Source organism: Meles meles, chromosome 11 (assembly GCF_922984935.1).
Source record: "Meles meles chromosome 11, mMelMel3.1 paternal haplotype, whole genome shotgun sequence".
NCBI lineage: Eukaryota > Metazoa > Chordata > Mammalia > Carnivora > Mustelidae > Meles > Meles meles.
Genome location: NC_060076.1, coordinates 63,544,746 through 63,572,034, shown reverse-complemented (window position 1 = coordinate 63,572,034; position 27,289 = coordinate 63,544,746). Strand labels below are relative to the sequence as shown.

The following is a 27,289-nucleotide window of genomic DNA, read 5'->3' as shown; positions in this document are numbered from 1 at the left end:
CCTCATCTCCTCTCCCTCCTACCAGCTAGGAAAGTTTGAGGACTCTCTTCCTCCAGTAATTTTCTAGTACCCAAGAATGGGTTTGTAAAATTGCACCATACCTTCATAGATCTTCTGACTATGCAAGACCATGCAAGCTTGACAAGGTGATGAATGGACTTTCAGGCTCAGGAATTTAATTATACCTCATTCTACCAATGATTCTCATGGATTAAGAGAAAGAACAAGATGGACTTGAGTTCAGACCCTAGCTTTGCTACTTACTAAGACATTTATTTAATCTCTCAATCTCTGTTTCCTTACTTCTAAAATGAAGGCAATCATACTCAAATGCCAGGGTCATGGTGACAATTAGATGGCCAGGACACTGTAACTGCCATCACTATTATCATCATCATCACCACCTCTGAACTAATGCAGACTCCTTGCTGATTTCATTCCTTCCCTCTTAATGCCCTCTATCTGTCCCTCAGATGGCAGCCAGAGCACTCTTTTGAAAACAAAATCCAAGTCATATCCCATATTACTTAAAACACTTCCTTGGCTTCCCATTGCATTTTGAATAGAATCCGAGTTCCTTCCCCTGGCCTTCATGACCCAACCCTAGCTGGCTTCTCTCCCCTTCCATCACAGACCTCATGACATTATACTCTCTTCATTGTCCACTGAGTTCCAGCCACACTAGCCTGCTTAGTTCCCTAAATACTACAAGTTCTGTCAGGGCCCTTGCCCCTAGGGTTTTCTCTGTCCAGAAGGCACCCTCTGTCCCCTCTCTTCCGCAGATTTTTCACACGCTCGGAGTACAGCATAAATGCCACCTTCTGTGACCACACTACGTTAGTACTACTCCTCATCTTCTTTACCAGACAGTTCTTATTTATCACTGTTTGTGAATTAATTATTTGTATGATCATTTGCTTCATATCTATCTCCCCAAAGAAAGTAAACTCCAGGAAGGTAGGAAAAAGTTTGTTTTGTTCAATACTATACCTCCAGCCCTTAGCCCAGCGCTGGACAATTGTTTGAGTTGTTACTGTTACCATTACTAGGCAGCACTCTGTTGTAGTACAGATAGGTGTAAACCCAGCATCATTTGGGACTTTGGGATCTTAGGAGGGCAGAATTTCCTTACAATGATTACTAAGTATCTTCTTTCCAAAGCATTTAATTACTTTCTAGGGCATCAAATATTTTATATTCCAAATTTTCTATAATTAGCATGTATTTTAAAAATTTCTTACAAACTCTGCATGTTAACAAGAAGCCTCCACACAGGAAATCAGTCTAACTAAATGAATTTATTTTAGAAGTAAAATTCACAATAAGGAAAGAAAGACCAACAGGTTTAACATGATAAAGGGTATCAGTATTTTAAAAGAGGGAAACTGTTAATCAAAGGGCATTGCCTGACATATGAGAGGTGGTTAGTGATTTAATAACAGATTTTCCAGTTGATCAGATGTAGATAATAAGACAAAGTGAAATGAAAATTTTCATGCAGTGTCCCATGTACACTTTGATGCCTAGAAAGTAATTAATACTGTTGGAATACATTGTCCCTGACAAGTTATGTACACTTGATATTTGTTGAACGTAAATTTCTGGAAGCCTTCCTGGGGCAGAGACTAAAACACATTGCAACTGTGGAAATGATTATACTTCACACATTTTTTGTTGTTGTTCAGATGTGAATCATCAACTAATGAATTTCTATGTAAGATATTACTTCTTGATAGATTAAAATCTTCCAGGTTGTTTGGGGTTTTTTGTTTTTCGTGATTTAAATGTGTAACATTTCATCTGGAACGTTGTCTCCCTCCTTTTTTCTTAAAAATCTTCTTCTATTTCCTTTTATTACCTAAAATGTGGCTTTCCCCTGGTGATAGCACTATCCTCAAAACCCACCAATTTTTCTTGTGTATGCCCATCTCCCAGGGCCAACAGAGAAGTGGCACATTCTCATTTTCTACTTATGTTCATTTCTTTCCATTCATGTTGACAGAGACCCTCATCTTCTTTTCTAGTTAATGTTGCCTCTGCTGATATCAATCTTGGTGACTCCATTGTCTGTTTTGATGACTCTTTAATACTCCTCCACAGGTCACCCACAAAACCTCATTGTGACAACCATTAGCTTCAGAACTTTTCTAACCTCCAAGATAGGGAACATTAGAATTCCTTTACAAACAACCTCGTCTTTCTCATTTTTCTCACTCCCATTTTGTAATCTTTTTTAAAATCATTTTTTAAATTGTGTTAAGATTTATCATTTTAACAATTTTATGGATGTAGTGCAGTGGTATGAAGTACATTCATATTATTGAGTAACCATTACCACAACCCATGTCCAAATATTTTTTCATCTTCTAAAACTGAAACTCAGGGCTGCCTGGGTGGCTCAGTCAGGTAAATGTCAGCCTTCAGCTTAGGTCATGATCCCAGGGTCCCAGGATAGAGTCCTGCATCGGACTCCCTGCTCAGCTGGGAGCCTGCTTCTTCCTCTGCCTGCTGCTCTCCCTGCTTGTGCTCTCCTTCTCTCTGACAAATAAATACATAAAATCTTTTAAAAAATAAAATTAATAAAATAAATTTTAAAAAATAAAATAAAAAATAAAACTGAAACTCAATATCTATGAACAGTAGTTCCTCATTCCTTGTAAATTGGTTTTTTTTTTTTTACATTCTCCAAGGAACCACTTACCCTCAAAAATTAAAACTCATGCCTATTTCTCTTAATTTCTATAACTCTTCTCACAACCTACTTTATGAAGATTTCAGGCCATTTTTACAAGACTATCAAGTTCATGTCCCTTAAAATGCCATAATCTCTCCCATTCTCTTGCTCTTCCTCCTCTTCTAAAGAATTATGCATCCTCCTTTTAAAGCCAAACACTCCACTAGTATTCTTTCCCCTCTCTCTGTCTCCTCTGGGACTTTATTACACCAGTCCTCCCCTTTTCATTTCCCTCTCTTCATTCTCCTTTTCTCTCTACAGTGAAACAAGCCTAAGAGGGCCATATTCCAATAAAAAAATCAATAATAATAATAATAAAAACATGTATTAAGTTCCCACTATGTGCCAGCTTCTGTGCCAAGGGTTTAAAATATAACTTCTCATATAGTTCTTTCAATGAGCCACTGAATGGCTCATTTATTACTATAAAGAAAATTATTATGAGGAAACTGAGAGTTTAGAAGTATCAAGTAACTTGCCCAAGGTCGTCTAACTAGTAAGCAGTATCTTCCATTCTCCACGGTACTGTCAAGATACAATTTTCTCTTTGTTTCCCTTTCATTATTGTATTTCTTGAAAAATTCTCAGTTCCTCCTCTCCACTGTGCAATCCACTGCAGTTTCTTGGAGATTCCCATGATTACTGGACTCTTTCCAAGGTCTCTAATCTCCACCTAGGTCTCTGTAGTGATCATCTACCATATGTTCCTTTTTGAGATGGTTTTCTCTTTTAGCCTTCATAATATATGACTTCTTCTTTTTTCTAGTGTTCTTTCTGGTCTTCTTTGATAACTCCTTAGCTTCTCCCCACTCTTAAATGTATTTCCATATAGTTCCATCTAGACATAGCCTGCTCTTCCTCTTCCACACTCAGCTGAGACAATCTCATTTGTTCCCACATCATCAATTCTCATGCTGTAACAAATGAAATTCACATGTAGCAAATCCAGATTGCTACTTCTGGCCTCCCCTACCCACCCACAACTTAATTCCAGCTCAGTGCTGAAATTTCTATATTTGTTCCTCAAGTATCTCAAACTCTATCTGCCCCATGTCAGATTCATTACCTGTACCTGAAAAAAGACACTGCACATGAGTTTCCTACTCTGAACCACTGACAGCCCCCTCACTTACCTTCATCTCTTCACTTCCTCAGTCCAGACCTGATACAAACACTACCAAAAAGAGCTGTGGAGGCTCTGTGGTGGACACAACCACAACCCTGAGCTGAGAGTGAAACTTGGGTTCTAATCCTGATTCAGCCACTAACGAGTTAAGTGACTTAGTGGAACTGGAACAGGGATCTCTGGGGCCCTTTCTCACGCTAATATTTAAGGACTCTATGAAATGCCAGCAGCACTCATCACCTTCATCTGCTCCTTACTAGCCTAACAATGCCCTAGTCCCTGCCCTCACTGCTTTTTTGCCTGGGTATTTCAGTTGGCTTTCTGACTGGGCTCTGTTTCCTGTCTTTCTCTTCTTTCATTCCTTCAGTTATTCTTTCACACAACCATAAATTACATTCACAAAACACATTTTTTATAATACTTCTCACTTGCATAAAAAACTTTTAAAAGATTCCTGTTGACTACAGGATGAAATTCCAACTTCTTATTGCTGCATTTACAGCCCTTTGCATGCTAGTCCCAACATAACATATGAAACTTCACTTTGTCTAAATTGGATTACATGTGTGGTTGAGATAAGCACTGGAGGGGAAAAAATCCTATTCTTTATATACTAAAAATGATAGTGGGTCAATGATTTAGATATGAAGTAGTAGACAATACAATTTTAGAAAATGGTGTGATAAATTTATTTATAATTTTAGAAGAGGGGAGGTCTTTTGAAACAGAACACAAAATCCAGAAATTCTAAAACAATAATTAAATTTGACCACAGGAGATTTGAAAATTTATATATTATCAAAAAAATGCCATTTGTCTAAGGACAAATGGTACTGGGGAAAATTTTTCAACACAGATAACACATGTTTTATTCCTTAATTCATAAAGAATTCATATAAATCAATAATTTATAGAAACTGACAATAAATATATTTTTAAAGATGCTTAATTTCACTAAATATAATAAAATTCAAAATCATGAGATATCTTCCACTCTTTAGAAAGGCAAATTTAAAAAATTTTTTATTTATTTAAAATCCAGTTGGTTAACATACAGTATAAGATTAGTTTCAGGTGTACAATACAGTGGTTCAACACTTCCATATATCACTCTGTTCTTATCATGACAAGTGGTGTCCTTAATACTCATCAACTATTTAACCCATCCCCCAACCCACCTCCCCTCTGGTAACCATTGTTTGTTCTCTATAGTTAAGAGTATGTTTCTTGGTTTGTCTCTGTTTTCCCCTCCTTGGCTCATTTGTTTTGTTTCTTAAATTCCACTAGAAAGGCAAACATTTTAAAGGTGATGACACCCACTGTTGCTAAGGCAATGGTGAAAAGAACATTCCCTGGATCATTAAAAACACATAAATCAATACAAACTTTTAGAAATTCAATAGAGTAATATTTTATCAATATATAAGATGCACAAACTCTGGTTCTGCAATCTTGCTACTAGGAATTGTGCTACCAGTGAACATGCAAAAGTTCACCAGGAATCACAACACACACACACACACACACACACACACACACAGGTGTCAGTTGTTGCGACAGTGGTAATTTTAGAAATAAAAGAAAAGAAAGGAGAAAAACAGAAATGGTCAAAGTGTTAATCAATAAAAGATTTGTGATGCTATACTTACATGATTGAGGGTTTTATAAAGCCTCCTATAAAAGAATATTTGTGACATTAATTGGAAAATCAAAAAAGCAACTTACAATATAATACAGTAGATTCTCTTTCTTATGAAAAATAGATATGTATAGTATTTCTGTATTGGAAAAAGAATGTCAGGAAATATAGCATACATGCTTTCCTATCATTTAACCATTTTCTGAGCACCCATACATTATTTTTACAATCAGAAAAAGATTATCTAAAGTTTTTGACTTCCTAGTAGAAAAGAGAAAGGCAATGAAAGTCTTTGCCCTTGTATGCTTTATTTTGAGCAATAAACAGTACCTAAGGCCCATGTCATAGAACTTTCATAAAAATTAAAGATTAACTGAGTATAACTCTTTGGAAGTGCTACAGTTAAAATAATCTAAAAACTCTGTTTAGGATTTGGCTGTGGGAATAAGATATACTCCCACTCATTCTAATCCATTCAACTGGTGCTATTTGCATTGCCTCATTCACCAAACACTGCCACCCAATGTTGCTTAATCCAAGTGCATATATAAGTAGAGTTGGAATGTAGCATCAACCACTACCAAAACACTGACAACAAGAAACTTCATTATTTGAGACAAGCTTTTCACGTTCATGACTAAGGTAAGGTATCAGAACCAGTGTGCAAGAATATTTGCTTATATTATTGGGAAAAGCAGCATGAAAAACTAGTGATTTTTATACTGCTATATATTCTGAAATATTTCTGACTTAAAAATAGGAGAGTAGAGAGTAAATTTCAAGTCTGAAAAAATGGTGAAGAGTGATTGTATTTTTTTTTTTAAGATTTTTATTTACTTATTTGACAGACAGAGATCACAAGTAGGTAGAGAGGTAGGCAGAGGTGGGTGGGGGGAAGCAGGCTCCCTGCTGAGCAGAGAGCTGGATGTGGGGCTTGATCCCAGAACCCTGGGATCATGACCTGAGCAGAAGGCAGAGGCTTTAACCCACTGAGCCACTCAGGCACCCCGTGATTGTATTTTTTAAAGCAAAAGATTTGTAGACTATTTAAAGAAAACACTTTGTTAAAAAAGGAAGGAAGGAAGGAAGAAAGAAAGAAAGAAAGAAAGAAAGAAAGAAAGAAAGAAAACACTTTGTTTTTTAGATTAGGATTTGGAAATATTTCCTGACTATCCTTTTTTCTGACTATGCTTTTGATTTATCATTTGATTTTTAAAAAGCAGCTGACTTTGTGCCAATCACTCCATTGTAAATGTGGTATTTCAGTTTCTTATCTATGTTGCTTAAATCAGAAAGCTAACTTTGGTTTAGAGCAGAGTTCCTCCAAGTGTGTTATCTCAAATTAGACCATGATAACAGATAGTCCATGTTAACAGGGGTGTTTTTTAAAAGTAGTGGGGAAAGTTACAAGATCAAATAATTTCCAAAAATAATTAAACAAAAGTACCCATGAATCTTCAACGGAAGACTGTCAACAACTTTACTATGCTAATGTGGTTCTGACTTCAAAAGAGGTTGAATAATATACATAGGAACACTTCCCAGATTTATTTGAAAATGCAACAGTTTTTTGGTTAGGGGGTGGTTAATGTCCATCCAGGAGAACTTTTTTTCTGGGACATAAGGATCTTTGGATAAAAAAGGAAACAAAGAAACAAACAAAAACAACAATCCAGCATTACAATTTTCATGTTATCAGTGAAGTGCTACCTGGATACCTACTGTGTGCAGGGTATTATTTGAACTATTTTCTGAAAATTTAAAATTTAACTACAGTAAGATTACCTAACTGCACATGTTATTATTACATATTAACTATCATATTTAGAAATTCATTATTTCTAAAGAAGTTGGACAACTGGCCAAGCATTTGAAGTTAAATTGCCAGTTCTGATTATATTCTTCCTACAATTGGAAGAGGGAGAGAGGAGACATGGTGCAGAAGCTCTGGCATAAAGATGGATATCAGTAGACTAGATACTCACCCCAGTTTTGTTTTTGCCATCCTTCGGTCTTAGCCTACTCATTCACAGATTTAGAGGCTCAGGAAAATGACAAATGACATCTAAAGTTCTCTGCTCCTAAGTGTTTTTCTGACTTTGAAGATTCTTGCTCATGAAGCCAGTTGTAAATAGGATGGTTGTGTATAAGATTCTAGTTCCATCTAAACAAGAAAATTTGGAATTTCAGTCCATTCAAGGTTGTTCAGAAACAAAAATAAAGTTGTGTGAAGTTTATCTTTCATGGAGTCCTCCAATGTAGTAACCAAATGCTCATCCCTTACCCTGCTAGAAGAGCTGATTCATATAAAGTTTGTAAGAGATTTAAATAGCAATCACCTCTGGAATACACCAGTTTTGTTTTGTTTTTAATCTAGGAAAAAGAAGACAAGGCTTAATGCAAGTAGGAGTAAACTATTAGTAGAATTTCAAGCAATGTAAGGGAGAATTTAAGGCTGGAGAAGTCCTGCTCCCTTCACAAATCAAAGCACCACTACCTTACCTTGATGATGAAGCCAGACAATGGTACCCTACTGAATGAATATGGGGTTTTCTGCAGTTTATAAGAAAAAATGCAATATTCTTTCAATAAGGTACTCTGACCCAGCTTGACATGCAAGGCACAGCATCCATTGATGATCCTTGCTTCTATCAAGTATTACACTGAGGGTTACAAGACTGTTATTTTTCTAACTACCATTCATTCTGTAATGAATAAATCCCTTGTTCATTCATTCTTAAGGAATGTTATGGACTGGTGGGTTTCTTTTTGCATTAAATGCTTTATAGTGAATTACCAAAAGAATTACCATTCTTTCTGATGCTCAAATTGTGCCAAATTTGGCCAGTGAGAAACCCTTTGAAGGGGATCCTGTGTCCTTTTGACACAAACTCACAAGTTTTTGAATGACCAACTGCTTTCTGGTATAACTGAATATTCCATATTCACTTTATATTCTCAGCCCAAACCTAGAGAATCCTGGTTCCTTTTAGAGGAAAAGTATTTAGAACCTAAGATAGGGGCACACTGATAATACTGGTTCAGATTTAACATTACAGAGATTTTCCTGTGGCTTCTTATTTTTTTTTATTTGTATTTCCTTTCCCTTGCAGTAAAAATCCTACAGTATCAACACATCTACTTATTTGCTCTGTTTTATAATATAGTAAAAATATTTCAAAATCCTAATATCAATATTACCAACAATAACCCACTATGTAAAGTTTTTTTTTCCACTATGTAAAGTTTAATACTTCTTTGTAGCTCTTTTTGTCCTCTGACTATATTTCAATATGGGTATATTTTCAGAAACTAAATTCAGATTTTACTGAAATAAATGTTTTCTTTATGTGGCTATATTATTAATGTTATTTTGAGTCAGCCACAGTTGTTTCTGTTTATTTTCAAGTTGAGGCATTTGAACTAGTATTACATTTTAATCCACAGAAGCCTGAAAAATGAAGACTAAAATGAAGTATTCAACCACCAAAATCTCTCCAGCAAAGATGAACAGTTCAGCAAGCAAGACTTTGGTAAAATCTCCCAAGTTGAGAAGTAAGGACTTAGCATTTCTGACTGTTTTACAAACTCTTTTTATCTGTTATCAAATTCTTATTCTGATGTTCATACAAGCTACCTTGACAAAAGCTATTAAGAATACAAGAGCTGAAATTAGAAGAGATAGCTCATAAGTTTGTAATACAGCAGTGTTTGTTTTTAAACAGACTATACATAGCCAACATTTGCTTATCTGATAAATCCCAGGACAAGAATGGTTTAAGTAATTTAAACCCTTTAACGGTGATAAACACACATAGTCCTTCATATCAATCCCTTCTCACTACCTCATTCCAACTAGTCCCAAAATCTTTTTCCTAGATTAATAAAATTTTAATCGATTTTCTTTTATACAACATTTATTGCATATAAAATATACACCTTTAATGTATCAAGTCGTGGTCTTGACTTGCAACCTCTGAAAAAGGAGAGAACAGTAAGAGTGAAGATATTTGAATAATCCATGCCCCAAATAAAATAGAATTGATCAAATGATGCTCAAGTCTCTCCAGTTGCAAACTTAAAGAACTGGGCATAAATTGAAGGGTAAATAAAGTCAGGTAGTGGCCATAGCTCTAAGATGAAAGGGCTATATCTTTGATCCTGAAAATTACCCTAGGGGGCGGGTGGGTGACTCATACACTTAAGTGTCTAACTCATGGTTTCTGCTCAGGTCATGATCTCAGGGTCGTGAGGTTGAGCCCCACAACAGCCTCTGTGCTCAGCAGGGAGTCTGCTTGAGATTATCTCCCTCTACCCCGTCCCCCACTGCTCTAAGCCCCTAAGCAATAAAGCAAAATAAATAAATAAATAAAATAAAATAAAAGCTTGTTTTAGTTCCTTCTCCTCCTGCTTTGGACTAGCAGGATCTGACACAATCACAAAGCCAAAAAACTCAATATTTACCCACTAGAGATATATATACACAATCAGTCTCCATATGAGTTTAGGTCACCACCAACAAAATACAGAACTTAGTGAAATAGAGAAAAGCCCCTCCCCAAACTCATTCCCTTCCTAGTTTCCAGGAAGCTACTCCCAGAGTCAGGCCATCTTCCCCTGTTATTCCTCTCCCCTAAATCCATCAACACTTTCCCTGCTCTGACAATCCAGTTTCCTTATGTATCTAGCCAGAAGTCACAATATGGGAGCTTTGGGACAGATCCATCCAGCAGAAGCTTTTGATTTGGCCTAAACAGTACTATGGTATTTTTTAATTGAGGAACCATTTAAAAATTAGAAGATTGTGCATAAAAATCTGAATCTCTTGAAAAATCAGAAAATCTAGCAACACTGGGCACATATCCCTACATGGCATAAGTAAAGGTCACACCCCTTAATTTGGGCCTGTCCATGGAATATCTTCTAAAGTTACAGTGACAGAACTTCAAATTTATCCTATGGGCAGTAAGCAGCCATTGAAAACATTCAACTGGGGAATAACAAGATATTTTTATTTTAGAGAGATCACATGGATGGTGGTGTAAAGATAGAGTGAGGGAGCAAGAATAGATACCAAAACTGGTTAGAGGTATACTGCATTCATCTAGGGGACTGAGAATGAAGCCCTGACCTAAGACAACAGAATGGAAAAGAAGGACTAAAGGTCAGATACATTCAGAAACTGAAATCAATAAGATTTAATTACAGACTAAATAAATTCAGGGATGGACAGAGAGGGAAAAATAGATGATTCTCAGCTTTCAGGATGACTTAAGATTTGGGCAGACAGTGGTAGAAGTGGTACTGTTTTTCAAGATAGATTGAAAATTTCAGGAAGAAAGTACTGTGGGTAGAAAAAAATAAATATTTTTTTTTATTATGAGTATTTTTGTATTTGGGGTAAGTATAGGTCATCCAGGTAGGGATGTCCAGAATTCTGGACACTCCCCATAAGTAGATCTAGAGATGTCTGAAGCTAACTGAAGTGAAAATACCTTGTGAAGAAAGAGCAACAGATACAAAGCTCAGGAGAGAGACCTAAGGAAGAGTTACTTTTTGGGGAGTCATCAGCATACAAAAAGATGATTGAAGTCATTGAAGCAGGCAGGACAAAGATGCCCTTCAATGGACGAATGGATAAGGAAGATGTGGTACATATACACGATGGAGTATTATGCCTCCATCAGAAAGGATAAATACCCAACTTTTGTAGCAACATGGATGGGACTGGAAGAGATTATGCTGAGCGAAATAAGTCAAGCAGAGAGAGTCAAGATCATATGGTTTCACTTATTTGTGGAGCATAACAAAAAACATGGAGGACATGGGGAGATGGAGAGGAGAAGGATGTTGAGAGAAATTGGAAGGGGAGATGAACCATAAGAGACTATGGACTCTGAAAAACAACCTGAGGGTTTTGAAGGGGCGGGGGGTGGGAGGTTGGGGAAGCAGATGGTGGGTAATAGAAAGGGTGAAATAGGTGTTCGGGAAAGAAATGAAAGATGAGTGATTCATTTATGTAGTTCCTCTCAGTCACAGTCTGGCTCTTTCAGTGGCAGAACTACAGGAAGAGTTCCAGGCCACTTCCCATGTACTCACCAGAAATGCGTGAGGGATTTCATCATGCTGTTGCTATGATGAAATTACTTGTGAGAATTTCCTTATAAGCCATGTTGAGACACTACCTTCAGACATCAGGCAAGATAGAGACATAGGAAATGACAACAGTCCTTACATAAGCTTAAGATGAGCCTTTCACCCCAGTTAGCATTCTCTCCCACAGAGTCCCCAAGACCATGCCATATTTATATTTCCCATCTGAGACCACAACCATCACACCACACTTTCAGCTGCTGCAAACACCAAAGTATACCTTCTGTTAGGTCCCTCAATAATGGGTCCGCGATTAAAGGAGCAAGACTGATACAAAGCGAAGGTCAAGCAAAGCTTTATTTCACACCAAGCATCAAGAATCAAACTGACTGGCCAGGGCCGTGCCTCTTACAGAGAGGGCACCTCTCTCTGTTTAACAGACTAGCTTTTAAGGGCAAAGGCCATGCAGTTGGGCCTGGCCATGTACAGGTGGCCAAGGAAATTGTAACACAGAGAGAAAGCTGCACAGTCATGCTAGTTGACCAACTGAATTACAATTTACCCGAGTAGATATTTTAATTAGCCTATCATCTTGGTCAGAATGAGAGCCCAAAAGGTGCCCAAAGGGTGGGGCCCATACTCCTTGGTAACTAGGGAGACAGTATGCATCCCCCCACTGGTTGGATGTCTCCACCTGGCCTGACCCACCCTTGTATTTGGGCTTTGTTACCTGGGGCTGGTTTCCAGGACTTGTTTTTGAGTAAATCCCTTGAGGGAAGGGGTGCAGGGACAGTTTAAGGGTTAAACAACAAAGTTATTGTTTAACCTGGATGGAAGCCTCTGGCTAAATAGGTCCTTACACTTCTTCTATATTCTCCCAATGTGAAGTATCTTAAATACTTCAAATGTAGTCACCCCTTGATTCCCAGTGTTTGTCCCATTAAATGCGAGCCCCTATATCAATATCTTTAGCCCCTTTCTTCTTCTACATCCATAATACTTCCTTAATATAATGACCCTTACTTCTAACTACCCAGGACCCACATCCTGCTCCTCAGAAAGTCCACTTTCCATATTATACATATCTGTCAGTCATGTCCCATGGGATTCTGAATATAGTATAAAGTATATAAGGAGTGAGCATCCTTAAAATATTGTCTTATGCCCTTTATGTCTTGAGAGACAATGTGATACAGTTAATAAGTATTGTATTAGATTACTTATTAGGAGACCAGTTTCAATGCTGGCTCTGGCATAGCTTTCTAAATTTCTTCGCAATTGTAAAAGCACTACATAAAGGTGAGATACTATAGATGATATTTATAAGCTGTGATGCAATGTTGGGAAGTTCCAGGGTAGATGTGAGTATAATTAAGTGGTCTTGCCTTGTTCAGACAGTTGAAAATACTTAAATGAAGGTGTCCATCTGAATTGGAGGCAAGATATAGATAATTCAAAATAGGGCCTAATGAAAGTTTACTCCACTTAACTTTGAAAAGCATATCAGGAAGGAAAATCTTTTAGAAAATTAAAAAAAAATCATATAATGGGTCCCAAAGTCACAAGTAACTATTTTCATTTTCTGAATTACTATGAATAATTGAAATTTGGCTGTATTATGCAAATTGCTTGATAATTCATTTGCTATAATGTTAAAAGTTTAGATGCCATGACTCAAGAGTTATGACTTTCTTTTCTATTTAAATTTGAAAGGCCTTCTATGAATTTCCAAATAGCAAATTTAATTTTTTATTTGAGACCTTTTCTTTGACAAGTGAATAAAAATGATTAAATAGGTGATGAAATCTTTAATGATATAATTTGTATTGTTAGTTCACAAAATTGCAGTATAGCACACTAATATTTAATGAGGGAGCCAAGAATACTCAAAGAAGAAATTAAAGTCTCTTCAGTAAATGGTTCTGGGAAAACTGGATATTCACATGTAAAAGAACTCACAAAAACTAACCTGAAATGGATTAAAGATTTAAATGTAAGACCTGAAACCATAAAACTCCTAGATGAAAATATAGGGGGAATAGCTCCTTAACATTAGTCAGTTATTTTTAGTATCAATAAACTCTAGAAACTATAGCTATCCTTCTAAAATTATTTTTTTAATTTAATTTTATTTTGTGTATGTGTGTATTACAAAATTCATTGTTTATGCACCTCACCCAGTGCTCCATGCAATACGTGTGCTCCTTAATACCACCACCAGGCTCACCCAACCTCCCACCTCCCTCCCCACCAAAACCCTCAGTTTGTTCCAAAATTATTAAAAGTTAATTCTAGATAAGTAAGAAATATTATAGATTCCATATGACCATAAAATTTCCCCCTCAGGCGAAGATTGATACATATTGGATGTAGATCCACACTCCCTTATATATAATTTGGACAACCAAAATTTTTCTAGAGACCTAAAATTTTTCATAACTCATTTGGTAATAAGAAATTATCTGAACTTCCATGACAGTTAAATCTTGACCTGAGCAAACATGAGGTGTTTATTTCACTTTGTGTAAATTTTCCTTTATTTCACTATAAAATCATTAATTTTTGATGATAAGAGTACTGCCCTAGTCCCTGCTGGGAGTACTACATATATATAGTATATATTCTACATGACAGTTCTAGAATCTTAAAAACTGTGAATTTTGAAACACAACTGGTCCCAAGGTTTCTGGTAAGGTACTATAGACCCGAAGAGGGACAAGATGGTAAAGAAGTAGGAGACCCTTTTTCAACCGGTCCCCTGAATTGAGCTAAATATCTACCAGAACACTCTGGATACCCAGGAAATCAGCCTGAGATGTAAGATTATACACTTATGGATCTCTACAGGAGCAGAAGATCATCAGTGGAGAGGTACAGAGGAGTGAGAGTGTTTGGACTAATATCAGAGGATAAACAGATGGGGAAGGGAGCCACCAGAAGCAACCCATTAAAAAGTAATACCCCATTGCAAAATTACCCTATGCTTGGGGACCAGCATTAGCTTGGAGACTGGTTAAAAGCACTCAAAAAGAACAAAGGGTCTTAAGGGGAAATTGGTGGGATTGGGTGGTCATAGGCACAGACCTAAGCCCGGTCCCAGGGCGGGTCACAGCTGGCACCCACCCGAGCCTGAAAGAGCCCAGTAGAGGCTCCAGTCATCCGTCCATGGGCCCACAGCCTTCCATGGCCTGGACCACCGCTGGGTCTGGGCATACCCCAGTCTGCACCTGAGAGAGCCCAACATGGGATCCAGCCCGCAGTCCCTAGGCCTGCAGCCTTCTGCAACATGCACCGCTGCCAGGTCTGAGTGCACCTGGCATGGGCATGGGATACAGAGAGAAGTCCTGGCAACAGCAGCGACCAGGATCTGGATCAGTATTGCTCACAGTTTTAGTGTCACAAGGTGCAGAGGCAAGCAGGGGCCTCAGGCAACCACTGAGACAGTGGCTGGGGGTGCGCACTGCCTGTGGGAGGTTGCAGTGTTCAGTGGAGTTTGCAGAGGGAGAGTCTGTGTTTTTGCACCATCCTGAGGGGAGCAGACTGAGGCTTCTCTCCAAGGGGAAGGTCTTGGTGTGGATAGATTACTTTGCTCTGACACTCACAAAAAGGCACAAAAAGCCTCCAAAGAACAAAAACCTCCAAAGAACAAAAGCCTGAAAAACCGGTTTCCACAGTGCCCAGCCCCTTAATAAGAGGGAAGGGCAACTCAACACAAGCAAGATAGACTAAAAAACAAATCTACAGGACCCTCCCTCAGAAGACAAGCCAAAAGAACAAGAGGACAATAACCACAGCATCCCCATAAAACTGTAAAACCCCAATATCAGGGGAAAACAATATATTAAGCTCCTGGTACTTCCCCTAAACCTGTATATTTCATAGATATAACTTTATTTATTTATTCTTGGATGGAAAGGAGAAGGGAGCTGGGGGAAATTGGAGGGGGAGACAAACTATGAGAGACTGTGGACTATGAGATACAACTTTTCTTTTTTTAATTTGTTCTCATGATCCTTGTTTTTTTTGTTTTGTTTTGTTTTTCCATTTTATTTATTTTTTCAGCGTAACAGTATTCATTGTTTTTGCACATCACCCAGTGCTCCATGCAAAACGTGCCCTCCCCATTACCCACCACCTGTTCCCCCAACCTCCCACCCCTGACCCTTCAAAACCCTCAGGTTGTTTTTCAGAGTCCATAGTCTCTTATGGTTCGCCTCCCCTTCCAAATTTTTTTTTTTAATGAACATATAATGTATTTTTATCCCCAGGGGTACAGGTCTGTGAATCGCCAGGTTTACACACTTCACAGCACTCACGATAGCACATACCCTCCCCAATGTCCATAACCCCTCCCCCTCTCCCAATCCCACCTCCCCCCAGCAACCCCCAGTTTGTTTTGTGAGATTAAGAGTCATTTATGGTTTGTCTCACTCCCAATCCCATCTTGTTTCATTTATTCTTCACCTATCCCCCTAAACCCCCATGTTGCTTCTCCATGTCCTCATATCAGGGAGATCATATGATAGTTGTCTTTCTCCGATTGACTTATTTCACTAAGCATGATAAGCTCTAGTTCCATCCACGTCGTCGCAAATGGCAAGATTTCATTTCTTTTGATGGCTGCATAGTATTCCATTGTGTATATATACCACGTCTTCTTTATCCAGTCATCTGTTGATGGACATCTAGGTTCTTTCCATAGTTTGGCTATTGTAGACATTGCTGCTATAAACATTCGGGTACCCATGCCCCTTCGGATCACTATGTTTGTATCTTTAGGGTAAATACCCAGTAGTGCAATTGCTGGGTCATAGGGTAGTTCTATTTTCAACATTTTGAGGAACCTCCATGCTGTTTTCCAGAGTGGTTGCACCAGCTTGCATTCCCACCAACAGTGTAGGAGGGTTCCCCTTTCTCCGCATCCTCGCCAGCATCTATCATTTCCTGACTTGTTAATTTTAGCCATTCTGACTGGTATGAGGTGATATCTCATTGTGGTTTTGATTTGTATTTCCCTGATGCCGAGTGACGTGGAGCACTTTTTCATGTGTCTGTTGGCCATCTGGATGTCTTCTTTGCAGAAATGTCTGTTCATGCCCTCTGCCCATTTCTTGATTGGACTGTTTGTTCTTTGGGTGTTGAGTTTGCTAAGTTCCTTATCGATTTTGGATACTAGCCCTTTGTCTGATATGTCGTTTGCAAATATCTTCTCCCATTCTGTCAGTTGTCTTTTGGTTTTGTTAACTGTTTCCTTTGCTGTGCAAAAGCTTTTGATCTTGATGAAATCCCAAGAGTTCATTTTTGCCCTTGCTTCCCTTGCCTTTGCCGTTGTTCCTAGGAAGATGTTGCTACGGCTGAGGTCGAAGAGGTTGCTGCATGCATTCTCCTCAAGGATTTTGATGGATTCCTTTCTCACATTGAGGTCCTTCATCCATTTGGAGTCTATTTTCATGTATGGTGTAAGGAAGTGGTCCAATTTCATTTTTCTGCATGTGGCTGTCCAATTTTCCCAGCACCATTTATTGAAGAGGCTGTCTTTTTTCCATTGGACATTCTTTCCTGCTTTGTTGAAGATTAGTTGACCAAAGAGTTGAGGGTCGATTTCTGGGCTCTCTATTCTGTTCCACTGATCTATGTGTCTGTTTTTGTGCCAGTACCATGCTGTTTTGATGATGACGGCTTTGTAATAGAGCTTGAAGTCCGGAATTGTGATGCCACCAACTTTGGCTTTCTTTTTCAATATTCCTTTGGCTATTCGAGGTCTTTTCTGGTTCCATATAAATTTGAGGATTATTTGTTCCATTTCTTTGAAAAAAATGGATGGTATTTTGATAAGGATTGCATTAAATGTGTAGATTGCTTTAGGTAGCATAGACATTTTCACAATATTTATTCTTCCAATCCAGGAGCATGGAACATTTTTCCATTTCTTTGTGTCTTCCTCAATTTCTTTCATGAGTACTTTATAATTTTCTGTGTATAGATTCTTAGCCTCTTTGGTTAGGTTTATTCCTAGGTATCTTATAGTTTTGGGTACAATCGTAAATGGGATTGACTCCTTAATTTCTCTTTCTTCTGTCTTGTTGTTGGTGTACAGAAATGCAACTGATTTCTGTGCATTGATTTTATATCCTGACACTTTACTGAATTCCTGTACAAGTTCTAGCAGTTTTGGAGTGGAGTCTTTTGGGTTTTCCACATATAGTATCATATCATCTGCGAAGAGTGATAGTTTGACTTCTTCTTTTCCAATTTGGATGCCTTTAATTTCTTTTTGTTGTCTGATTGCTGAGGCTAGGACTTCTAGTACTATGTTGAATAGCAGTAGTGATAATGGACATCCCTGCCGTGTTCCTGACCTTAGCGGAAAAGCTTTCAGTGTTTCTCCATTGAGAATGATATTTGCGGTGGGTTTTTCATAGATGGCTTTGATAATATTGAGGTATGCGCCCTCTATCCCCACATTTTGAAGAGTTTTGATCAGGAAGGGATGCTGTACTTTGTCAAATGCTTTTTCAGCATCTATTGAGAGTATCATATGGTTCTTGTTCTTTCTTTTATTAATGTGTTCTATCACATTGATTGATTTGTGGATGTTGAACCAACCCTGCAGCCCTGGAATAAATCCCACTTGATCGTGGTGAATAATCCTTTTAATGTACTGTTGAATCCTATTGCCTAGTATTTTGGCGAGAATTTTTGCGTCTGTGTTCATCAAGGATATTGGTCTGTAGTTCTCTTTTTTGGTGGGATCCTTGTCTGGTTTTGGGATCAAGGTGATGCTGGCCTCATAAAATGAGTTTGGAAGTTTTCCTTCCATTTCTATTTTTTGGAACAGTTTCAGGAGAATAGGAATTAGTTCTTCTTTCAATGTTTGGTAGAATTCCCCTGGGAAGCCGTCTGGCCCTGGGCTTTTGTTTGTTTGGAGATTTTGGATGACTGTTTCAATCTCCTTACTGGTTATGGGCCTGTTCAGGTTTTCTATTTCTTCCTGGTTCAGTTGTGGTAGTTTATATGTCTCTAGGAATGCATCCATTTCTTCCAGATTGTCCAATTTGTTGGCGTAGAGTTGCTCATAGTATGTTCTTATAATTGTCTGTATTTCTTTGGTGTTAGTTGTGATCTCTCCTCTTTCATTCATGATTTTATTGATTTGGGTCCTTTCTCTTTTCTTTTGGGTGAGTCTGGCCAGGGGTTTATCAATCTTATTGATTCTTTCAAAGAACCAGCTCCTAGTTTCATTGATTTTTTTCTATTGTTTTTTTGGTTCTATTTCATTGATTTCTGCTCTGATCTTTATGATTTCTCTTCTCCTGCTGGGTTTAGGGTTTCTTTCTTGTTCTTTCTCCAGCTCCCTTACATGTAGGGTTAGGTTGTGTACTTGAGACCTTTCTTGTTTCTTGAGAAAGGCTTGTACCGCTATATATTTTCCTCTCAGGACTGCCTTTGCTGTGTCCCACACATTTTGAACTGTTGTGTTTTCATTATCATTTGTTTCCATGAATTTTTTCAATTCTTTAATTTCCTGGTTAACCCATTCATTCTTTAGAAGGATGCTGTTTAGTCTCCATGTATTTGGGTTCTTTCCAGCTTTCCTCTTGTGATTGAGTTCTAGCTTCAGAGCATTGTGGTCTGAAAATATGCAGGGAATTATCCTAATCTTTTGATACCGGTTGAGAGCTGATTTGTGACCCAGGATGTGATCTATTCTGGAGAAGGTTCCATGTGCACTAGAGAAGAATGTGTATTCTGTTGCTTTGGGATGAAATGTTCTGAATATATCTGTGATGTCCATCTGGTCCAGTGTGTCATTTAAGGCCTTTATTTCCTTGTTGATCTTTTGCTTGGATGATCTGTCCATTTCAGTGAGGGGAGTGTTAAAGTCCCCTACTATTATTGTATTATTATTGATGTGTTTCTTTGATTTTGTTATTAATTGGTTGATATAGTTGGCTGCTCCCACGTTAGGGGCATAGATATTTAAAATTGTTAGATCTTCTTGTTGGACAGACCCTTTGAGTAGGATATAGTGTCCTTCCTCATCTCTTATTATAGTCTTTGGCTTAAAATCTAATTGATCTGATATAAGGATTGCCACCCCAGCTTCCTTCTGATGCCCATTAGCATGGTAAATTGTTTTCCACCCCCTCACTTTCAATCTGGAGGTGTCTTCGTGTCTAAAATGAGTTTCTTGTAGGCAACATACTGATGGGTTTTGTTTTTTTATCCATTCTGATACCCTGTGTCTTTTGATTGGGGCATTTAGCCCATTAACATTCAGGGTAACTATTGAGAGATATGAATTTAGTGCCATTATTAGTCTGTAAGGTGACTGTTACTGTATATTGTCTCTGTACCTTTCTGATCTACTACTTTTAGGCTCTCTCTTTGCTTAGAGGACCCCTTTCAATATTTCCTGGAGAGCTGGTTTGGTGTTTGCAAATTCTTTCAGTTTTTGTTTGTCCTGGAAGCTTTTGATCTCTCCTTCTATTTTCAATGATAGCCTAGCTGGATAGAGTATTCTTGGCTGCATGTTTTTCTCGTTTAGTGCTCTGAATATATCATGCCAGCTCTTCCTGGCCTGCCAGGTCTCTATGGATAAGTCTGCTGCCCATCTAATATTTTTACCATTGTATGTTACAGACTTCTTTTCTCAGGCTGCTTTCAGGATTTTCTCTTTGTCACTAAGACTTGTAAATTTTACTATTAGGTGACGGGGTGTGGACCTATTCTTGTTGACTTTGAGGGGGGTTCTCTGCATCTCCTGGATTTTGATGCTTGTTCCCTTTGCTATATTAGGGAAATTCTCCAATGATTCTCTCCAATAGACCTTCTGCTCCCCTCTCTGTTTCTTCTTCTTCTGGAATCCCAATTATTCTAATGTTGTTTCGTCTTATGGTGTCACTTATCTCTCAAATTCTCCCCTCATGGTCCAGTAGCTGTTTGTCCCTCTTTTGTTCGGCTTCTTTATTCTCTGTCATTTGGTCTTCTATATCACTAATTCTTTCTTCTGCCTCATTGATCCTAGCAGTGAGAGCCTCCATTTTTGATTGCACCTCATTAATAGCTTTTTTGATTTCAACTTGGTTAGATTTTAGTTCTTTAATTTCTCCAGAAAGGGCTTTAATATCTCCAGAGAGGGTTTCTCTAATGTCTTCCATGCCTTTTTCGAGCCTGGCTAGAATGTTCAGAATTGTCATTCTGAACTCTTCATCTGACATATTACCAATGTCTGTGTTGATTAGGTCCCTAGCCTTCAGTACTGTCTCTTGTTCTTTGGTTTGTGGTGATTTTTTCCGCCTTGTCATTTTGTCCAGATAAGAGGATATGAAGGAGCAAATAAAATACTAAAAGGGTGGCAAAGACCCCAGAAAAATGCGCTGTGACCAAATCATAGAGACCCCTAATTGTGGGGGGGAGAAAGGGGATAAAAACAGGTTCTGAAAAAAAAAAGAAAAAAATTTAAAAAATAAAACAAATAAAGAAAAAATATAAAAAAAGAAAAAAATATATATATTTAGATAAACTAGTCAAAAAACGCTAAAAAAGAAAAGGGTAAAAGTTTTAAAAAATTTAGCAGAAGAAGAAAAAAGAAAAAAGAAAAAAAAATTGAAAAAAAGAAAAAAAAATTGAAGTAGCCGCAAGACTAAAGAATCATGGGGAGAAAGCCATGAGTTCCGTGCTTTGCTTTCTCCTCCTCTGGAATTGCTCTGCTGTCTTAGGAATTGAACCTACTTTCCTTGATAGATGAACTTCGTCCTGGCTGGATATTTTGTTGATCTTCTGGTGGAGGGGCCTGTTGTAGTGACTCTCAAGTGTCTTTGCCCGAGGTGGGATTGCACCGCCCTTACCGGTGGCCGGACTAAGTAATGGGCTCGGGTTCGCTTTTGGGAGCTTCTGTTCCCTGAACGCTTTCCGTAGAGTTCCGGAGGACGGGAATGAAAATGGCGGCCTCCTAGTCTCCGGCCCGGAGGAGCCGAGAGCCTGGGGCCCCACTCCTCAGTGCGCCCCCAGAGGACAGCACCCAATCACTCCCGTATCCCCAGCCTCTAGCCACGCTCCGAGCTCACCCAGCCCGCGACCAGTTCAAGGTTACCCCGAGCTGAGAGTTCAGTCCTCAGCTCTGTCTTTGTAGCCGGCTTCTCCGTTCTAATACCTGGGAGCTCTCCAACACTCTGACACCCCCAATCCTTCTGTGACCCTGCGGGACCTGGGGCCACACTGACCCCGCGTGGGCTTCACCCTGGTTTAGCCTCTGGAGCAATGTCCCTCAGTGGAACAGACTTTTAAAAGTCCTGATTTTGTGCTCCGCTCCTCCGCCGCTTGCGGGGGGCCGGCCCCTCCCCCCGCGGTCTATCTTCCCATCGTTTTAGATTCACTTCTCCGCCAGTCCTACCTTTCAGAAAGTGGTTGATTTTCTGTTTCTAGAGTTGCTGTTCTTCTTCTCTTCGCTCTCCCATTGGATTTGTAGGTGTTTGCAATGTTTAGATAAGCTGTCGAGCTGATCTCCTGCTACCTGATGTAGTCTCAGGCTGCTACTTCTCCGCCATCTTGACTCCTCCCTCATGATTCTTGTTTTTTTATTTTTTTTAAACCTACTTACCATTATGACTAGACATTTAATACAACATATTCCATAATAACTTTTTAAATGAGCTATTTTCATACATATACCTATGTTTTATTTTTTTTTCTTTTAGATAGATATATAGATGATAGATAGATAGATATAAGCTTCAAGATACTCCTTTTTTCCTTTTCAATACTTCCCCTATATATAAACCAGTATTAATTTCCCTGTATCTCTGTGATATGTCCCCCCCAAAATGGGTCCGTGATTAAAGGAGCAAGACTGATATAAAGCGAAGGTCAAGCAAAGTTTTATTCCAGCCCAAGCATCAAGAATCAGACCGAATGTTTGAGGACACACCTCTTACAAGAGAGGGAGACCTTTCTCTGTTTTACAGACCAGCTTTTAAGGGCAAAGGCCATGTGGTCTTTGCTTGGCCACCCACAGGTGGCCAATGAGATTGTAACACACACAGGAAACTCCATAGTCATGTTAGGTCACACATAAGTGACCAATTGAATTACAATTTACCCTATAGTAGACATTTGACCTAGCCTATCACCTTGGTTAGAATTGGCACCCAAAAGGTTCCCAAAGGGCAGGGCCCATACTCCTTGGTAACTAGGGAGACAGTATGCAACCCCCCACTGATCAGATGTCTCCACCTGGCCTGACCCACCCTTGTATCTGGGCTTTGTTACCTGGGGCTGGTTTCTAGGACTTGTTCTTATAAGTAAGTCCCCTGGGGGAAGGGGAGTAGGGACAGTTTTAGGGTTAAACAACAAGGTTATTGTTTTAACCTTGATGAAGCCTCTGGCTAAATAGGTCCTTACACTCTGGAAAGTTGAGTCCATTAACAAAGATAACAAGATACACCCAGGAAGAACTGAGATAAACTTCCTCACCCATATCGAGGTTTAAACCATCTTCCCATCTTACTCTTTTGTTAGTGTTTCTGTGTATTTGTTTTTGTTTTTGTACTATTTTCTTATTCTTACAGGTCTTTTTGGCTGGGTTTTTTTTTTCTTTTAATTTTGTTGATCCTTTTGTTTGTTCATTTTTGTTTTTGTACCTTATAAATCTTACTTTTGGGACTCATTTTGGCTGGTTTCCTTCTTTCTTTTTTTTTTCTTTTTCACTCTCTTTTTTTCTTTTTTCTTTCTTTTTGATGGTGACTTCCAATTGCTCTGAAACTTTCCAGAGTGCACTTTGCCTGGATTGTGGTTGATATTTTCAGCCATACCTCCTCTCAACCATCTCTCACCAAAATGACTGAGAGGAATAATACACAACAGAGGAAAAATTCGGATACTGTGACCTCTGCCAGAGAACTATTGGATATGGACATAAACAAAATGTCAGAAATAGATTTCAGGGTAATAATTATCCAGGCAATGGATAGGTTGGAGAAGATCATTAGTGGCAACATAGAATCTCTAAGGGCAAAAATGAGAGTTGACCTGACAAAACATAAAAATGCTTTCAGTGAGATCCAATCTAATCTAAATACTCTTAACAGCTAGGGTAACTGAGGCAGAAGTAGAATTAGTGACCTAGAGGACAAACTGATAGAGAAAAAGGATCAGGAGGAGGCATGGAACAACCAGCTTAGAAGCCATGAAAACAAAATTAGGGAAATAAATGATGCCGTAAAACATTCCAACATCTGAATTATTGGGATCCCTGAGGGGGTGGAGAAAGAGAGAAGACTAGAAGATATAGTTGCGCAAATTTTCCCAGTCTGGGGAATGGAACAAGTGTTCGTGTCCTAGAGAAAGAACACCCCCCAGAATTAACGAATCTAGAAAGATCTCAAGGCACTTGATAGTGAAACTGACAAATCATAATTTTAGACAAGAGCATCTGATGGGAACTGAGGGAAGAGATTCCTTATGTACAGAGGAAGGTCCATCAGAATAATATCAGACCTGTCCACAGCAACCTGTCAAGCCAGAAAGGGCTGGCAAAACATACTCAGAGCACTAAATGAGAAGAATATGCAGCCAAAAATATTTTATCCAGCAAGGTTGACATTCAAAATGGACAGAGAGAAGAAGAGTTTCCAAAACTGGCAAGGTTTAAAAGAGTATGTGATCACCAAGCTGGCACTACAAGAAATACTAAGGGGGGTTCTATAAAAGAAGAAACAACCTAAGAGTAGCAGAGACCAGAAATTTACAGAGACAATCTATAGAAACAAGGACTTTGCAGGCAACATGACATCAATAAAAACGTATCTTTCAATAACCACTCTCAACATGAATGGCCTAAATGCTCCTATAAAATGACACAAGGTTGCAGATTAGATAAAATGACAGGATCCATCTATATGTTGTCTACAAGAGACCCATTTGGAACCTAAAGATACATCCAGACTGAAAGTGAAGGGATGGAGAAGAATCTCTCGTGCCAACAGGCCTCAAAAGAAAGGTGGGGTAGCAATTCTCATATCAGATAAATTAGATTTTAAACTGCAGACTGTAGTCAGAGATGCAGAAGGACACTACATCATTCTTAAAGGGTCTATCCACCAAGAAGATCTAACAACTATAAACATTTATGCCCCCAATATGGGCGCAACCAACTACATAAGCAACTGTTAATCAAAATAAAGAGTCTTATTGATAAAAATACATTAATTGTAGAGGATCTTAATGCACCACTCTCAGCAATAGACAGATCATCCAAGCATAAAATCAACAAAGAAACAAGAGCTTTGAATGACACACTGGACCAGATGGACCTCATAGATACATACAGAACATTACACCCTAAAACTCATTCTTCTCAAGCACACATGAAGCTTTCTCCAGAATAGACCACATACTAGGTCACAAATCAGGGCTCAACTGATACCAAAATATTGAGATTATTCCCTGCATATTTGTAGACCACAGTGCTTTGAAACTGGAATCTCAACACAAGAAAAAGATTAGAAGGAATCCAAACACTTGGAAGCTAAAGACCATCCTGCTCAAGACCATTCAGAACAATCAGGAAATCAAAGAACTTAAACAATTCATGGAAACCAATGAGAATGAAGACACATCAGTCCAAAACCTATGAGATACAGCAAAAGTGGTCCTAAGGGGGAAATATACAGCCATCCAAGCCTCACTCAAAAAAATTGAAAAATCCTGAATACACCAACTCTCTTTACACCTTAAAGAACTGGAAAATCAACATCAAATTAAGCCAACCCTACACACAAGAAGGGAAATAATCAAGATTAGAGCAGAGATCAAAAATTTTAAAGGAGACAATGGCAATATTTATTAATTACGAATGTACATACCTTTTGATTTAGCAATTCCGTTTGCAATTCCACTAGTTAGTGGAATTCTGACTCCACTACTCTAGAAAGATCTCAAATATATCATTGAGAAAGTTAAGAACAGCACAGAGAGTATGCTACCACCTATGTAAAAAAATGGAGAAAAAATACTTCCTTGTATACTTTGATATATCTCTAAAACAATAAAACAGAGGGAACTCTGTGGTTGAGGGACCTCAATAGAAGGCAAAAAAAAAAAAAAAAAGATTAGAGCAGAGATCAATGAGTTAGAACTAGAGATACAGTAGAACACATCAACAAAACTAGAAGCTGGTTCTCTGAAAGATTTAATAAGATTGATAAACCATTGGCCAAACAAATTGAAAAGAAAAGAGAGAGGACCCAAGTTAATAAAATTATGGATGAAAGGAGATAGATTACAACTAACACCAAGGAAATAGAAATAATCATCAGAAATTACTATCAATAGTTACATGCCAATAAGTTAAGCAACCTAGAAGAAATGGATGCATTCCTGGAAACACATAAACTTCCAAAACTGAAACAAGAAGAAATTGACAACCTGAATAGACCACTATCTAGTAACAATATTGAAGCAGTGATCAAAAACCTTTCAAAAAACAAATATCCAGGACTGGGCGGATTCCCTGTGGAATTCTACCAAACATTCAAAGAAGAAATAATACCTATTCTCCTGAAGCTGTTTCAAAAATGGAAATGGTAAGAAAACTTCCAGACTCTCTCTATGAAGCCAGCATTACCTTAATCCCCAAACCAGGCAAAGACCCCATCAAAAAGGAGAATTTCAGACCAATATCCCTGATGAATATGGATGTCAACTTCCTCAATAAGATCCTAGCTAATAGGATCCAACAGTACATTAATAATCATTATTAATTATAATAAATAATAATTGTTAATTAATATTAATAATTATTATTAATTATAATTAGTAATTAAATCATAATGGTACATCCACCATAACCAAATGGGATTTATCCCTGGGATGCAAGAGTGGCTCAGCATTCACAAATTAATCAATGTGATGGAACAAATCAATAAGAGAAGAGAGAAGAAGCACATGGTTCCCTCAATTGATTCAGAAAAAGCATTTGACAAAATACAGCATTGTTTCATGATTAAAACTCTTCAGAGTATAGGGATAGAGGAAATATTCCTCAACTTCATAAATCCATCTATGAAAAACCCACAATGAATATTATTCTCAATGAGGAAAAGATGAGAGCCTTCCCATTGAGATCAGGAACATGACGAGGATGTCCACTCTCATCACTGTTGTTCAATATAGTACTAGAAGTTCTAGCAACAGCAATCAAACAACAAAAGGAAATAAAATGTATTTAAATTGGCAAGGAAGTTGAACTTTCTCTCTTCACAATGACATGATACTTTATATGGAAACCCCAAAAGATTCCACCCCCAAATTACTAGAATTTATACAGCAATTCAGTAATGTGGCAGGATGCAAAATCAATGCTCAGAAGTCAGTTCCCTTCCTATACACTAACAAAGAAACTATAGAAGGGGAAATTAGAGAATTGATTCCACTTACTATAGCACCAAAAACAATAAGATGACTTGGAATAAACCTAACCAAAGAGGTAAAGGATCTGTACTCAAGGATCTATAGAACACTCATGAAAGAAACTGAAGAAGACACAAAGAGATGGAAAAACATTCCTTGCTCATGGGAAGAACAAACCTTGTTAAAATGTCTATTCTACCCAGAGCAATCCATACTTTTATGCCATCCTGATCAAAATTCCTGATCAAAAATGGGAATTTCTCAAAGTGAAGGAAAAAATAATCCT

At 38.1% G+C, this 27,289-nt stretch overlaps 1 protein-coding gene across 2 annotated transcripts in view; it reads left to right on the top strand.

Annotated features, from left to right (window-relative positions):
- Positions 1-27,289, top strand: part of IL33 (interleukin 33) — a 54,533-nt gene that overhangs the window by 15,573 nt on the left and 11,671 nt on the right. For both annotated transcript variants that reach the window (XM_046021897.1, XM_046021896.1), the window contains exon 2: positions 8,947-9,054. In XM_046021897.1, coding sequence (XP_045877853.1) covers positions 8,958-9,054 — 97 coding nt within the window. In that variant the 5' untranslated portion in view covers positions 8,947-8,957. The remainder of the gene's footprint in view (positions 1-8,946; positions 9,055-27,289) is intronic.